Source organism: Alosa sapidissima, chromosome 22 (assembly GCF_018492685.1).
Source record: "Alosa sapidissima isolate fAloSap1 chromosome 22, fAloSap1.pri, whole genome shotgun sequence".
Classification (NCBI taxonomy): domain Eukaryota; kingdom Metazoa; phylum Chordata; class Actinopteri; order Clupeiformes; family Clupeidae; genus Alosa; species Alosa sapidissima.
This window is the reverse complement of record NC_055978.1, coordinates 16,036,962-16,054,461: the sequence shown is the minus strand read 5'-3', so window position 1 is coordinate 16,054,461 and position 17,500 is coordinate 16,036,962. Positions and strand designations below refer to the sequence as shown.

The window sequence follows — 17,500 nt, the reverse complement described above, 5'->3', positions numbered from 1 at the left end:
CTGTGGACAATTTCAAGCCACTCGCATCCAACACAAACTGTAATTGACAGTTAATTGCTGCCGTGGCAACAGAGTTGGCATGTGTTAAACTAACTAGTGAGGTTTGAAAGAGCTTTTGTGTGTGTGTTTCTATGTTTGTATGTATGTGTCTGTGTGTGTGTTTGATTCATTCTGTGTGGGGGAGAATGTCTGTCATAATTATTCTCTGAGTCCTATTGTTTTTGGCAGTGACCTTGCGGAGGATTTGGTTATTATATTCAGTGCGGGTCTAGTGGAGTAAAATTACTGGTCATAATCACAGATCTTCTCTAAACGGCGTTACAGGTAATGCATTTAATCAAATATAGCTGTGCGATCCAACTGTGTCACTGCGCTGAGATCAGTCCATGGAAGCTCAATCTCTCCGTTTGCTCCTATTTTTCTTCCAGCTTTTTTTCTTAGTCCCTTTTCATAGTACACACACACACACACACACACACACACACACACACACACACACACACACACACACACACACACACACACACACACACACACACACACAAATGAACCTACACATCCTTGCACACACACACAGTCCCTCTTCATAGTACACACACACACACACAGACACACACACACACACACACACACACACACACACACACACACATACACACAAATACGCACTCGCACATCAGGTCCTGAGGTGCCTTGAGAATTTCATGACGGTAGCATCACTGAAGGAGCAGCTTTGCCTGCAAGCCCAGAAAGCACTCACTTCTTCAGTCACAACGCTGTTATTAGTATTCCATTTGAGTAGAGATTGTTTGTGTGTGTGTGTGTGTGTGTGTGTGTATGTGTGTGTGTGTGTGTGTGTGTATGTGTGTGTGTGTGTGTGTGTGTGTGTGTGTGCGCAAGTGTGAGAGTGTGTGTGTGTGTGTATGCACACGCGTGTAGGCTTTTGAAGGAGAGATGAGATGAATGAGGAAATGATGGGTCATTGAGGTCAAGCCAACTGAACACTGGGCACAGATGAACAATGGCCTTCCTCTTTCACCATATGCCTCTGCGAGAACTCAGTGACCGTCTTTTTTCCTCTTCTTATCTGATATTTTATATAATTTCTTTATCTGACAGCTAATTTGAAAGTCATATACTTAATTATGACCGCCGCGCAGCGAAGCGGCGGTCATATAGGTTTAGTCAGATTTTTTTTTTTTTTTTCTTTTTTTTTTTTTTTTTCTTTTTCGCATGCCCAAATTTCCGTCAATGATTCCCGGGACACTGAAAGACCGGGGTACACGAAACTTGGTGGACATGTAACCCCACATGGATAGCATGGAACCATCGTTTTTCGTTTTGATCTGTAGCCCCCCCGCTGAATTGGACCCCCCGAAAGGAGGGTAGGGCAGACACAGTTTTCTGTGAATATCTCGAAAACCGTAGGGTTTAGGAGGACCATTTTTTTTTTGTATGTTGATCTCAAGGGGCCATGTCAACCCATTCCATAACCACTCATTTCATGTATAGCGCCACCTAGTTAAACACAAAAAAGTAAAAATGAGGTGGTGTAATTGAAGGTATCTGTGACCTAACATAGTCAAAACTGCACGAAATTGGAAGTGTAGGATCATTATGACACCCTCTGTATGCACGCCAAGTTTTGTGGAATTCCGTTCATGGGGGGCCACACAATAAATTAATTTATGTTACTATACACCAACTGGCCTGTAGGTGGCCGGAGACAGTTTTCTGTGAATATCTCGAGAACCGTAGGGCCTAGGAGGTCCACCTTTTTTTTGTATGTTGGTCTTAAGGGGGCATGTCAACCCATCCCATTACCACTTATTTAATGTATAGCGCCACCTAGTTAAAAATTAAAAAGCAAAAAATTAGGTGTTTTCATCTCAATATCTCTGGCTGACAAGGTCAAAACTGCACGAAATTAAAAGTGTAGGATCATTATGACACCCTCTGAATGCATGCCAAGTTTTGTGTACTTTCGTTCATGGGGGGCCTTACAATAAAATAATTTATGTGTACATTTAGTGACGTACACCAACAAGGATTCCCGGGACACTGAAAGACCGGGGTACACAAAACTTGGTGGGCATGTACCCCCACATGGATAGCATGGAACTGTCATTTTTCGTTTTCATCTGCAGCCCCCCCGCTGGACTGGACCCCCCGAAAGGAGGGTAGGGCAGACACAGTTCTCTGTGAATCTTTTATGGTATATTGGTCTCAAGGGCCCACATCAACCTGGCTCATAATCACTCATTTGAGATTTGCCCCCCTCCCCCCCCCCCCCGCCCCGGTCAAAAATGAAAATGCAATATTATTCTGCTTTAATCGCCCCTATCTTCAGTTAAGATGTTCAGAACTGCACCAAATTTTATGTGTATGATTGACCTGGCATTCTCTGGGGGTCTGGGGGTATGCCAAGTTTCGTAGAATTTCATCCATGGGGGGGGCTAAAAAAATTAGGTTATGTGTACATTTAGTGACTGTACACTCATTGGCCTGTAAATGGCGGTGCACACATATAAACATGCACACACACAGGCACCCACATACTATCGGTATTAGAACGGCCGATACATAATTACAAATTAAATAGGATCAAAAGAAAGCCAAAATATTCATCATCATCATCATGGCTGCATTTTCAGTATTGGCGATAAGTAGTCGTTTGTCCACTAGATGGCGCATCGTTGCAGTGAGATGTAATTTTTTTGAAAGTTAAAAGTGTGTTGAAAAAATAATGGACACTTCCTACAAGGACTGTAATTTACCGCAGCGAACATCTAATAAGGACAGGACGATGTTCACATGAAGTGTAAGTGAGGATGAAGTGAGGATGTTTATCGGACATGCTTGGTTTTTACTGCAGGTACGTTAATCTTGTAATATCAATAAGGACCTAGGTAATGTTACCGTTAGCGTTGGTTGAGTGATGGAGGCCCATTTGATTGATTGCATTTGTAGAAAACTATAAATGCGGTTATACCAAGCAAATTGATAGCAGCACTGTTTGTATCTTTCGACTGTCATTTATTGCACGTGCTACAAAATCATTCTGTGCAATGGAAGATTTACCAACGTTACACCGGTCTGATACAGTTTTGCCTATACATGCATGAGACTGAGACGCCTGTTTATTTTGTTTTAAGTGCGTGCAGGGTGTGAGAGGGGAATCGATGTGCTTTGATTCCAGCTTGGTAGTTGTAGTCTGTGAAATTAAAAAGCACGTGTGTGTGAAGTATCCAAACAATGACACCTTCATTTCATTATGGCTGCTTTAGCAACACACCTTAAGCTACTGTGTAGTGGGTCCCATTTAGAAGTGGCTACTTCAGTCGCGCTTTCCTTGACTCATGGAACTGTGTGAATGTTATTACAACTTTTCGCCACGATATGGCAGTTTAAGTCCGCTTGATACTGTAAGTCGTAAGCCATTGGTTTCCAAAGGAGATTTTATTTGTGTCGCCAGCATAGCCTATTGACAATTTATGTTGTAAATAGGCCTACCTTATAATCCTACCTGTAGCTTAGGGAAGCTAACAGCTTTCTATTAGGATCTAGTTTGTTAGTTACAGTTTTGTCATAACTCCCTAATGCATTTTTGCATTTAGAATAGCCAGAGCGTGTATATCTCAATCTGAAAATTAAACAATATCGGGTGCCTATGGACTAGGCTGGGTGAACCCAGCCTGATCTGCCCGCTATTTATTTTTTGATTTCTTAAAAGATTGAGCTTGGTCTGATGAAAGCCAGACTAGCCATGGACCTCAGTTACACAATGCAAGGGAACATGAATCAGCCTATATTTGCACGAACAATAACGGACAAAAGCTCTTCAACTTTGGCCCGTTAAAATGTGTATGAACAGTCTAGCGACGCATTTCATCAAGGCCCATTTGGACATGTCAGTTATTTGCACCACTGGTTAGATGTAAAACAGCATTTCGTTTCAGACTACTGTTACTTAATTTGTGCATTAACAATAACGTTTCAGACTACTACTTAATTTGTGCATTGACAATAAAGTATTACATGAACTAAAGATGACTAAAATCTTATGTAGAAGAAGAAATATTCACAAAAAATCCATCCATCCAAAAATGACCTTTGTTTTTGATAGCTGTTGAAAACGGCATGGAACTGACAGAGATGTTTTTGTTTATAAATACATACAGTGTTTCCCCTACAATGTATTTAACAGCGGCGCAGCGCCGCCGCTGGATTTTCAGCGCCGCTGCAACATAATATCACGAGATTCACTTAACACACTGTAAAAGCACAACGGCCAACGTCATCTCGAAATTGTTTTCTGAAAGTCTTGAGTAAGTTAAGTGCATCAAATCCGCACTTAGCCTCTCATTATTCAGGACATATATGCGGCATGATGTGTCAGGTGATTACAAGCCCAAAGACAAGTCTGCAGCCCATATGGCTAGCCTACGTTCTGAACACGGTTACATTGTTTAGCTATCCGACTGATGGGGTCTTGCTCCGCCACAGTGTAGCCTATGGTGTCATCGTTCACTTGTAGGTTACACAATAAATAGCCTACTTATAGGCCTGGTGACAATAAAAAATGATATTAGTTATATTTCATCACGAAGCTGTTTGTATGCCGTGAATTCGCTTGTAGCCTATGCCATATAAGCTTGAGCAATTCCTCTGATCCAAAGCCTGCTTTGACACATTGACACTAATGTGAAACATGCATCCTCCTCTCCTAGCCTACATCAAATAAAAGAAACCAATTCATGATTACCGAAATGAATTTAACATGGGGGGGAAAAAGTTTGTTGCGATTTAGCCTACTGTTGTGATGCGGTTCTTTCTGCTGATTGGATTTACCCCCGTGTCGTCAACTCTGAGAACTCTTGCTCCGGCTGACAATTTTATCCAGAGAGCTGATTTCCCAAAGATGAGCCTCCATCAACATTCAAAGACAAATTATTAAAACGTAAGTAATGCAATAGAGTAAACCAATGTGCTACAAGGTGTATGGTCTTAACGTTAATTGTAGCCTAGACTTGTAACGTTAGCGTAGGGCTATATGTAATGTTTGCATGGGAAAGCTAGGCGAACACAGTCTAGGCCTGTTTAAACTGTCTGATAGTTAAAGGAAATATGAGCATATGTTGGCATATACGTATAGCCTAAATTCTGTCCACTTAGCTATAATAGGCTATCACAAACAGACCTTTTCTACGTTTACGGCATTAGACATATAGGAGCCTACATTCTCTTATCAGAAAGACGTGTTCTCATAACTTCAGCGTTCTCTTAACGGTGAGACGAACGGTCGCACTTCAATCATAGCCTAGGTCTTTTTCGAGTTAATTGTGAGTGAGTTGTATGGTAACTGTGGGAGTGATGTAGAAGAAAAGTGAGTATTTACTTTTTTATACGTGGGTTTGTTGTTTTGGGACTGAGAAATAGACAAGGAGAGCATCTGGCTACGTGCATGCGTGTCAGCATTAATGCCCCCCCCCCCCCACACAATTCAATTCAATTACCAAAGAGCCTTAGAGATGTTCTTTGAAAAGCCCAGAAAAATGAAGTGCTCGCAGATTGGGTGTGGTCTTTGCCATTAAGACTAATTTAAATACATTGTAAATAATCTTTTTCTGGGTTGTGCCATTTCATTTTTCTTCTATCATTTTTAACCTATAATGTAAAAGAAAGCTGAAAATACCCCGCCCCCCCCCGCCAAGTAATAGCACCGCTGCTGGAAAAAATTCTAGGGGAAACACTGACATAAAAAATAAATAAATAAATAAATAAATAACATTATGCTGATACCTTTTGCTTTTCCCAAATACAATGTAGCCTACAGGTGTAAGTGACCTTTCATCAATCCAGTTGCAATGGATGAACTGTGATGACCTGCCCTACTTGTGATTGTTTAGAGATTTTAAAGGTTTTATAACAATGCTACATCTTCTTTGGCTATTCTACAATCTATTCACCTTTTCAGCACAAGTAGGCTACTTTCTGTGCAGCCGCACACACACACTCAGGCATGCCAAACAAGCATACACAAAAGTTTCAAGAGTGGGGGATGGAGTAAAAGATGGAGACAAATTGAAGTGTGATTTATTTTCGCGGAATGGATGTACAGGACTGAGCGGCGGTCATATTTTGTACCGCTATGCGGTACATCTAGTGTATATAATATTAATGTTTAACATTTGAGGAAATGAGCACTTTCCTGCTCACTGACTGAATTTGACTCTCCTGGAATCAGATCATTTTTAGTTTTTTTTTCCCCTCAGAAAATGACTTAAACTGAAATAGTTCATGAAAATAGTGGCGATTAATTGAATAGTTGACAAGTAATCGATTAATCAATTAACTGTCGCAGCCCTATACTGAAGCAGTTCATAATACAAATCAATATATAATAACATATCATATAACATAACATATCATATACAGTACACTATATCACAAACATATAGCACACACAACCCTATGATGGTTTATCAACTCCCTCAACCCCTTATCAAGCGAGGGCTGTTCTTGTGTCACAATGGCACGTTGCAATGACATTACTGACTGAGTTTTAGCCCTTAATCGCTTAAAATGGCAAACTCTCGATGGCTCATGAAGCTAATTTGCAAGTCTCACTGGCACCTTTCAGTGGAGGGGTTGAGTGAGAGATATACAATGTAGGAACAGTAAGAGGGAAAAAGGAGTGGGGAGAGAGAGAGAGAGAGAGAGAGAGCAGAGTGCAGTCAGTAAGAATTGGCACATCCATTTAGAAAGGCACATGATGGTGAATTTAATCTGATGCTATCGCCAGAATAGCCTTAATTGCAATTTTCTCTCCCCACTGTCTCCCCAAATTCCCCACTGTCGTGTTATCATTTTACAGTAAATATTCAACTATCTCTCACTTCCTGTCTCTCATTCTCAGACTCTCTCTGTGGTCTGTTTCTGTTCCCCTTTTCTTTTGGCAGTTTCTCTTTAGTCAGAAGGACATTCACAGATAAATGTTTGGCATCTCTCCATCTATTTGTTTGCAGTGTCATTTCCTGTTACAGTCTGTGTGTGTGTGTGTGTGTGTGTGTGTGTGTGTGTATACAGTACAGTGTGTGTGTGTGTACAGTGTGTGTGTGTGTGTGTTCAGGCACGTCTCTGTATAATAGGTGCTGCTTTTTCACGCTTCAGTCTCACATCTCACGTCTCACATCACTCTCTGTCACTTCCCCCTCATGTATTTCTCTCACCATCTCTCTCTCTCTCTCTGTCTTTTTATCTGCCTCCTCTATTTCTCCCTCTTCTCTCTGTCTTCTACTACCCCCCTCTCTCTTTCTCTCTCTCGCTCTCAATTCAATTCAATTCAATTCAATTCAATTCAATTCTAGAAAGCTTTATTGTCATGACAGCTTTAGTGACATTATTGCCAAAGCTCAATTACATACACACACAGCACATATACATATTACATGCAGATATGTTGAGCAGAATTGTAAAAATGAAAACAATAAGATAAAGCAACAAAAAGCAACTCTAACATGCGAGGAGTTTGGCATTAATCTTTGGCATTTTGGTTGGTGGTTGTGGGCTCACTGGCTGTCCCCCCAGCTTATGGCAGGCTGCTACAAATATTGCAGCTAGAATGACCAAATCGTTGTTCTCTCCTTATTTGTACAGGTTTGAAACCAGGGAATGGTTGAATTGAATTTAATGAATGAAAATATTTGGATTTCCTCATATTTACTGCATTCTGTTAGTTCTGTTACAGACCCCCCCCCCCCCCCCCCCCCCCCCCTTTCGAGCATCACTCTATTGTGCCATAAACCCCTGTGACTGGTTGCACTGTGGTATTTTCCCACTCATGTCAGGTTCCAGGGAAATTAAACAAAGTCGATGTCTGGCTAGCAGCCGGCCGGCCGGCCCCGTCCTGTGCAGAGCATGAAGGCTTTGAGTGTGTGTGCATGTGTGTGTATGTGCGTGTGTGTACGTGTGTTCTGCCAGCCGTAACTCATCCCCTCTCCCCACCGAGGTGAAGCGACGCAGGGCAAGGCGGGCTGCCCTCTGTCTCCCCAAACCCATTCATACAGGAGAGAAATCATTTTCGTCCACACCACTCCGCTCCGCTCCGCTCCACTCCAGTCCGCACCCCTCTGCACCCCTACGCTCCGCTCCACTCCAGTCCGCACCCCTCTGCACCCCTACGCTCCGCTCCACTCCACTCCGCACCAGTCTGCGCCTCACCGCATCGCATCGCATCGCTCCACTCCGCACCGCTCCCCCTCCACTCCGCACCACTCCACTCCACTCCGCACCCCTCCGCACCCCTCCACACCCCTCCCCTCCACTCCGCACCCGTCCCCTCCACTCCGCATCGCACCCCTCCGCACCCCTCCCCTCCACTCCGCACCCCTCCCCTCCACTCCGCATCGCACCCCTCCGCACCCCTCCCCTCCACTCCGCACCCCTCCCCTCCACTCCGCATCGCACCACTCCGCATCGCACCACTCCGCACCCCTCCGCACCACTCCGCACCCCTCCCCTCCACTCCGCACCCCTCCCCTCCACTCCGCATCGCACCCCTCCCCTCCACTCCGCATCGCACCACTCCGCACCCCTCCGCACCACTCCGCACCCCTCCCCTCCACTCCGCATCGCACCACTCCGCACCCCTCCGCACCACTCCGCACCCCTCCCCTCCACTCCGCACCCCTCCCCTCCACTCCGCATCGCACCACTCCGCACCACTCCGCTCCACTCTGCTCCGCACCCTCCCGCACCCCTCCGCACCCCTCCACACCCCTCCTCAATCTATTCCAGTCCTGTTTTAATTATCTTGGAGCCCTTTTTCTCTCTCTCCCTTTCCGCCCCTCTCTCTCTTTCTTTCTCTCCTTTCCCACCTCTCCCTCTCTCTTCTTCTTTTTATCCCCCCATTTTTCTCTCCCCCTGTTTCTCTTTCTCTCCTTCTATCATTTCTCTCCTTTTCTCTTTCTTTCTTTCTACCTCTCCCTCTCTCTCTCTGCCTCCCTCTTTCTCTCCCTCTATCATTCTCTCTCACTCTCTCTTTATCTCTCTTGTTCTTTCCCTCTCTCTCCCTCTCTGCCTCCCTCCTCTCTCATCCCTCTCTTCCTTGTGCTACATTGTGTTGAATTATTCCTCTCTCGCTCTGGCAGAGACAAATGGAGGATGTTTGTTACATTTGTCATGCGCGTCCCTGGAGAACAGCTCTGTTGAATGATGCTTTGCTTCACGAGGAAAACCCCCTGCCTTCAATGAGGGAGTGGCAGTGTGTGTGTGTGTGTGTGTGTGTGTACACATACGATTATTGGCCTTGGGTATTACAGCTTTTGTCAGTAAGGAGTTTTTTTGTTAAAGCACAGTATAGCCAGAAGCTGTTTCTAATCCACACACATTGGCATGAACACACACTCACACACACACACACACACACACACACACACACACACACACATACGCACCAGCAAATCCCTTGAAATTGGTTACTGAGGAATATCAGCGAGACATTCATGCATTATCTATTGCTTTACATGAACTAAGAAATGAGAAAATAACTCTCATGCATAGAAGCACAGATTCTCTGTGACAGAAGCACGTATATTAGAGGATGAGTGCCCCCCGCCCCCTGTGTGTGTGTGTGTGTGTGTGTGTGTGTGTGTGTGTGTGTGTGTGTGTGTGTGTGTGCTTGTCTGTCTACCTTCATTATTTGTAATCATGTAGGCGATTTGTTTGACGTGTGACATAGCTGTTTCATGCCAGTGTTTCAGCATGATGGTCACAAACACTCAACCGGGAGCTCTGAAATAACACACCAGCATCTAATTTGTGTGTGCGTGTGTGTGCGTGTGTGTGTGCGGTGTGTGTGCGTGTGTGTGTGTGTGTGTGTGTGTGTGTGTGTCAGAATAATTATTAATGATAAGTCCACACGATACATTTGACTTTGGCCATTGGCGACTCTCAAGCACCATCGACCATATATAGACAACGTTTATATTATGAATAATAATAATAATAATTATTATTATTAATATTATTGTTTTTGAGGGGGGGCTTTTTGCCTTTATAGGATAGGACAGTGAAGAGGTAGCTATTTAAGAGCGTGATGGCAAGTGAAAAGGAAGATTGCTCCTGTGCTGTGGTTTGAGTATACAAGGGTTTGTAGCCACCTGCCTTATAGGAGAGGAGTTGAGAAGTTATGACCAAGGTATTTCCTGCCCGTTTGCTGGTTCTTGGGGCGAACAAGGCCTGGACGGTGGGCAGGGGGACAGCACATTTTTTTTCTGCTGCCCTTACTGTTCACTGCAGTCTGTTCCTAATCTGTTTTGTGTCTGTGACTGTCATGGATGCACACAGGACTGATTGAGTGGCTGCAGTGTTATAACTGGCCTCCACGGCTCCTGTGGCGGGCCCACGCATCCTCACTGTGCTGCAGTGAGTAGCCTGCATCCTCTGCTGGACCTTTCTGAGGACAGAGGTGATGATTGTCTCCCACTTCAGCTCTACTAAATGGTAGTTCCCAGAAACTGTCAATTACCGTTGAGGATGTTCAGCTCTAAGACTGAATCAGAGCATCACCTATTCTACTGTGTGTGTGGATTTGGTGGCTGTTTGTGAAGTTTAGCAGACAGATCAGAGTAGAATGTAGGTCCTGATTTTGGATTACACACTGCCTGCCCTGTTAGGCTGTTGTGGAAAAACAGTTGTGTGTGTGTGTGTGTGTGTGTGAGAGAGAGTGAGAGAGAGATTGTTTGTATGTGTGTTGTGTTCCCATGGTGATGAGGAGTTTTAAAGTAGATGTGGCTGTGCACTTATCATAACTCTTATTAGTGTGTGTGTGTGTGTGTGTGTGTGTGTGTGTGTGTGTGTGTTTATGAGAGAGGTCACCATTCATGTGTGTTTAAAAAGCACTCATCAGATTCAGATGATATGAATGAATCTTCTCATTTACTGGGATTTGGCAGCTTAATCGGGGATCATTGCATGTGTGTGTGTGTGTGTGTATGTGTGTGTGTGAGTGTGACATATGCAGTATGCTCAACAGATAGAGCAGAGTAACTGTCTGTTAGAGAGAATATAAGATTCACGGTCCATGATTAATTCCTCTCGGCAATACCAAATATTCATTGAGATCACAGCCGTTTATATTGATACAAATATTTTATTAGTTTAACTACACATCCACATCCACTTCACGCACATCCAAATACATATACAAACAGGCAAAGTCAAGTTGCATGTACTCACCTTGCATGTACTCCCTGTTCAAGTGCACTGTACAATAAACTGCAGAATGTTAAGATGAACAGTGTGTGTGTGTGTGTGTGTGTGTGTGCGTGTGTGTGTGTGTGTGTGTCTGAATATTGCACCAGAGAGACGAATGAAGACATGACACAGGAGAGAAAGAGAGAGGAAATGGAGGGAATGGAGAGAGAGAGAGGGAGGAGGGAGTTGAACAGTGAGGTTGTTTTAAAATATGGAGAAATAGAAATGGAGGTTGCTTAAGATAAGACATTTTGTAGGATGTGTCTGTGTGTGTGTGTCTGTGTGTGTCTGGCATGTGCGCCTGTGTGAGCCCACACAGACCAGTGGTTGTGTTTGCATTTGCACTGCACTTGCGTATGCGTTTGCGTGTGTAGCATAGCAACAGGCTTAGAGTGAACCGGGCAAATAGTGCTTTAATTCGTGCCAGGGCGTTTCCGAGCCGTGTGTGTGTGTGTGTGTGTGTGTGCGTGTGTGTGCGTGTGTGTGCGCGTGTGTGTGCGCGCGTGTGCGCGCGTGTGCTTGGTGACAGATGGTGCCGGAGGGCCGGGCTTTTTTCAGGAACTTCATCAGCAAATGGGTGTTTTTAAATGACTACAGGAACCATCAGCCCGCCAGCACTGATTGCTGCGCACCGTACACGCACACACACACACACACACACACACACACACACATACACACATTAGCACACAAACACACCCACTAGCACACACGCACATACACACACATTAACACACAAACACACCCACTAGCACACCCACTATCACACACACACACACGCACACACACACACGCGCACACACACACACACACACACACACACACGCACACACACACACACGCTAACACACTCACACACTCAGACCCACTCGCTTTTTCAATTTATCGCTCCCACTGCAGCAAATCTTGACATGCCCCCCCCCCCCCCCTCCCCTTTTTCCCACTGGATCTTTATCCCTCCTCTCTTAGATCTTTTTATGCACTTACTTTTTGCACTCACTTCTTTTCAGACACACAAACACACACACACACACACAAAAGAACACACATACACACACACACATACAAAACACACACACGCAGCAATGCACAACAGGCGACGTGCATGAAAGGCTCTCTGTACGCTTGTTTGTTTCCAGTGGAGCCAGGTGTGTTTGAACCTGACGGTATTGTTAATGCAATTGTAGAGTCTAGACGGACCTGGTTGGGTGCTGCACTAGGGAATCAGCACATTACGACAAAGAAGGATTTATGTGTTTGTTAAAATTGTTGTTATCGGGCAAACATAATATTTAGTGTCGAAGTAAAGATGTAAGGAGCAGAATATAACAGAAAATGCCATTATAACACAGTTAACGCTGATGAGCGTACAGGAAGAGCCTTTGGTGCACCTACAGTAGCTTTTGGCAGACACAAATTCGCCGCATGTTGACGTTGTACCTAGAATCCATTAAGGCATTCCTTCAATGTCCAGCATGCGCTACCAGTAGCCTGAATACCCAACCAATTAACCAAAGTGGCCAAAACAATATCACCCACAAAAGCAGCCCTTGTGACCATGCTTATGGAAATGGCTGCTTGTCCTTGTACCCCTAATCTCATACTACATTATCCTCCATGGTGGAGGCTTGGGAGAGGACAGGGGGCAGGCCACCCCTGCCCCCTCCCCTCCCCTCCCCCAGGCACCATCCATCTGCTGGGGGGATATTAGCTGGGGTGGGGGGGCTACTCCATCATCAGAGCCGGGTTATAGTACACTTCCAATCAGGACCATGGACACGGGGAACAGACAGATTCATCACACAAACACACATACACACACACACACACACACACACACACACACACACACACACACACACATACAGAGGCATACACAAACATCCACATGCATAGACACACAGAGGCACATAGTACACAGACTGTCTCTCTCTCTCTCTCTCTCTCATACTAGGGCTGGGTGTTTACATTGATGCCCTTTATGACTTAGCATTTCCAACAAATAGGGTGCGGGGCGAACAAATGATGATGGAAATGATGTTTCTATTCCTGAATGATGTTATGATGATGTTATTATTCTCTCCTCCTTCCTCCCCACCATGCCTTCAATCTCTTTTCATCCCTCTCTCTCTTCATCCCTCTCTTCTGTCTCTCTTTTCTCATTTTCTGTTTCCATCTCTTATTCGCTCCTCTGCTCTCCCTCTTCAGTTGTTGTCCTCTCTCCTTCCTCTCTCCTTCCTCTCTTTCTCTCTCTCTCTCTCTCTCTCTCTCTCCCTCCTCTCTCTCTCTCTCTCCCCTCTCTCTCCGTCATTAAAATTCAAAGTAGCTTTATTAGCAATTGAATACAGTGTTACCAAAGCTATAACAACACAGTAATATAACATAATGATCTAATGTGTCTCTCTCTTCCTTTCCTCTGACAGAGGTGCGTTCTCAGAGGTGGTGCTGGCCCAGGACAGGGCTACGGGGCACATGTACGCGGTCAAGTGCATTCCCAAGAAGGCCCTCAAGGGGAAAGAGAGCAGCATCGAGAACGAGATCGCCGTCCTCCGCAGGTGAGCTTCCCATCTCTCTTGGTCCATCTTTCTCTTTCTTTCTTTCTCTATCTCTCTCTCAATCACTCACTCCATCTTTGCCTTTGTCTTTTGGCCATCTCCATGGTAACCCTTACCTAGTAGCCTGACGAGGGCCCCAGCCATTTAACACGTATGGAGGCCAAGGCTGAGCACGCGCCCGTGTGTGCCCTATCAGGACACGGTGAATAAAACACACACATACGGGGTGTCTTATCCGCCAGTGCGCTCACTCACCTTCCGTCTGCAGTCTGCAGTGCACTGAAGCACATGGGGGGGGGGGGGGGGGGGCCAGGCCACCCCTTTTTCCTTTGAAGAGCACAAATCTATGATAAGTAAAAGCAAAGCTCTCTCTGAGATGAGCGTCATGGCAGGGAATCTCTTTGTGTGTGTGTGTGTGTGTGTGTGTGTGTGTGTGTGTGCGAGTGTGTGTGCGTGTGTGTGCATGTGTGCGTGTGTGTGTATACAAGTCCTCCTCATTGACCTCTGCACAACACCTATCCATCTCATGTACCCACTCTGCCTTAGACACCTCACAACATCAGGGCATAATATAATCATCCGAACGCACCCAGAGAGAGAGAGAGACAGAGAGAGATGAAAGAAGAGATTGCATTATGTCTGCAGTTAGGTAACGTTTGGACTAGAGCCAGAGGCTGTCTTGCACACAAATGCAGTATGATGGCTGATCTTCTCTTCTTGGTAAGAGTGGGATTGTGTGTGAGGTGAATGTCTGATTATAAGTGTGTGTGTGTGTGTGTGTGTGTGTGTGTGTGTGTGTGTGTGTGTGTGTGTGTGTGTGTGTGTGTGTGCGTGTGTGTGCGTGCGTGCGTGTGTGCGTCTATCTGTGTGTGTGTGCATGCGTGTGTGTGTGTGTGCGTGTGTGTGTGTGCGTGGGCATGGCTTCACCTCTGATGATCACAGCTCTCTGATGTGAGACCTCGGTTGTCACGGCCGTCTGGGCGAGGACACTGCCCCGCTTTTCTGTCCTTCAGCTTCCATTTCATCATATCAGGCCAACAGGATGATAGACAGGCCACTGTCATCCTCCTTCACCATTAGTGATGCTTTGTGTGTGTGTGTGTGTGTGGATGTGTGTGTGTATCATGGGTGTTGTATGTTGAGGACATGGGTGTGTGTGTATGTAGTATCTCTCAGTGTGGGAGAGCATTGTGTGTTTGTGTATGTGTGTGTGTGTGTGTGTGTGTGTGTGTGTGTGTGTCAGGGTGTGTTTGTAGCCCCACATATCTCACACATCCCCATGCATCTGTGTGTTGGCAAGAGCAGACATGCATTCAGCATGTGAGTTTCAGCAGAGCTGATGACCTCACTCGGCCTGCTGTGAAGGATTATGGGTAGACTCTAGCACAGCTGTGTGTCATTCCTCCTTTTGACGCATCCCTCTCAATGCATCCCTCTCTCTCTCACTCTCTCTCTCTCTCTCGTTCTCTCTTTCGCTCTTTCTCTCTTTCTTACTCTCTTTCATTCTTCTGTATCTCTTCCTCCTGTCACCTCTACCCTCCTCTACCTCTGTCTCTCCACTTCTTTCTCTCAATGCATCCCTCTCTCTTTCTCTCTTTCTCTCTTTTTCTCTCTTTGTTACTCTCCCGTGCTCTTCCTTATTTTCTCTATATCTTCCTACTTCTGTCACCTTCCCTCCTTGTCTTTCTCTCTCTCTCTCTCTCTCTCTCTCTCTCTGTCTCTCCGACTCGTTTTCTCTTTCTCTCTGTAATTACCAGAGGCGCTGGAGTCTGATGTGTCGTGCCACAGCATCTGCCCACTCACAGCGGAGGAAGACAGAGAGATGGAGAGATAGACAGAGAGAGAGAGATAGAGAGACAAACAGAGATCGAGAGATACAGTAGAGAGGGAGTATGAGGAGGACAAAAAAAGGCAGGAAGGAGAGAGAAAAAGAGATGCAGGTAGCGTGAGAATGAGATGAGTGGGAGGGAGCGAGAGCGTTGAGGAGTTGTTTTGCTCGCACCTCTCCCACCTGCCCATGGGCAGCATGCCCACTCTGAGGCCCGTCTGCTCCTTATGAAGAGAGCTGTTTGTCTGAGTGTAAGCATGGCACAGGCTGAACCCAGCCCTGCACTGAGTCAATGTTTGTCAATGAGCAGCAAGCACCAGTACCCTCAGACTGGGCTCTTCATTGAGAAACATTGGCTGTTGCCTTTTGCCACAAATCATTTTTTTCCCCCTGAGTGAGCCTTTAGGGGAGACTTTAATTGGGTTTCTTAATCTGAATCAGTCCTAGTCTCTCTCTCTCTCTCTCTCTGTGTGTGTGTGTGTGTGTGTGTAAGAGATAGAAAGAAGTCTCTTCTTAGAGAAAGATGTGTATGTTTGTGTGTTTTGGTGTAACAGTCTATCTTACTTTACTTTTACACATTGTTATATTTACTTTGTATGATGTGGCCCTCTCTCTTTCCCTGTCTCTCTCTCTTTCTTTCTCTCTGTTTCTCTCCCTCTCACACACACACAGACATGTACAGTATACATGCACACACGCACACACACACACACACACACACACACACACACACACACACACACACACACACACACACACACACACACACACACACAAAACAAGCTCCCTCGTTCTGTCTTTGCCCAGAGAGGCATTTTAACATTTTAAAGACTCATTACAAATTCATCACTGTTTTTGCTGAGCTTAGGATGTGGAACATTTCTGGCCTCAGCTGAACCCTATATTAAAGCCTGTATGTAATCCACAGAACACACACACAGACCACACACACACACACACACAGTAACTACTTAGTATTAAGACAGACAAACAGACAGAGACTGAGGCATTGTAGTTGTTTCCAATCGTATTATGAAATGGTTTGTATATTAGTGTGAGTGGTGTTTTAAACTGTGATTCTTTTAAATGCTTTTTTTCCAGGATTAAACATGAGAACATTGTGGCGCTGGATGACATATATGAGAGCTCCAACCATCTGTACCTGATCATGCAGCTGTGAGTTTCAACAACTGTCCTTTCTTTTTTTTTAATCTTCCTATCCATTTAACCCTACCATCCTCTCTCATACCCTCACTCTCTCTCTCTCTCACACACACACACACACACACACACACACACACACACACACCCACACACACACACAGAGGCGTTATTAGGGGGTCGACAGGGGGAACATGTCACCCTCAACTTTCAAAATGGTGGTGTTTGCCCCCCCCCCAACAATAGTTCTAACTACTGACCAATGATTCTAGCGTCGGGCTAGGCGAGAAAGATCGCCTAAACAAAAAACGAGATTGCAAAAGGAAAGCAGATAGAAAGTGCTGAAACAAATTTACCTAAAAATCTAACACGCGCACAGTTTTCATGCACGCACAGGTCTTACATGATTGTTGGTTTCTGGTAGTAGCCTTCTAATCACTAATGAACATTCTGAAACGAAAGGAACTGCAGAGTGCAGGCTACTCAGAAGGTACAGCAAAGAAAAATATTCAAACTTATATTTTTAGGTCGGAGTAATCAGCCCGGCCCCAAAACACCACTAGCCCAACGGGAGTTTGTGAATTCTCCCAATTATCACTCCACTATTGATCAAGGCAATGAGGAGCAGGATAGCAGTCGAGGACTCTTTTGTTGCTGTATCAGCAGTTGAGAAGGGCCTCAGCGTGCCACTGACGTG

The 17,500-nt window shown here is 45.2% G+C and overlaps 1 protein-coding gene across 1 annotated transcript in view; it reads left to right on the top strand.

Annotated features, from left to right (window-relative positions):
- The window catches only part of camk1da (calcium/calmodulin-dependent protein kinase 1Da), a 67,825-nt gene that overhangs the window by 23,680 nt on the left and 26,645 nt on the right, over positions 1-17,500 (top strand). The window contains exons 2-3 of the mRNA XM_042078449.1: positions 13,683-13,814; positions 16,744-16,818. Coding sequence (XP_041934383.1) covers positions 13,683-13,814; positions 16,744-16,818 — 207 coding nt within the window. The remainder of the gene's footprint in view (positions 1-13,682; positions 13,815-16,743; positions 16,819-17,500) is intronic.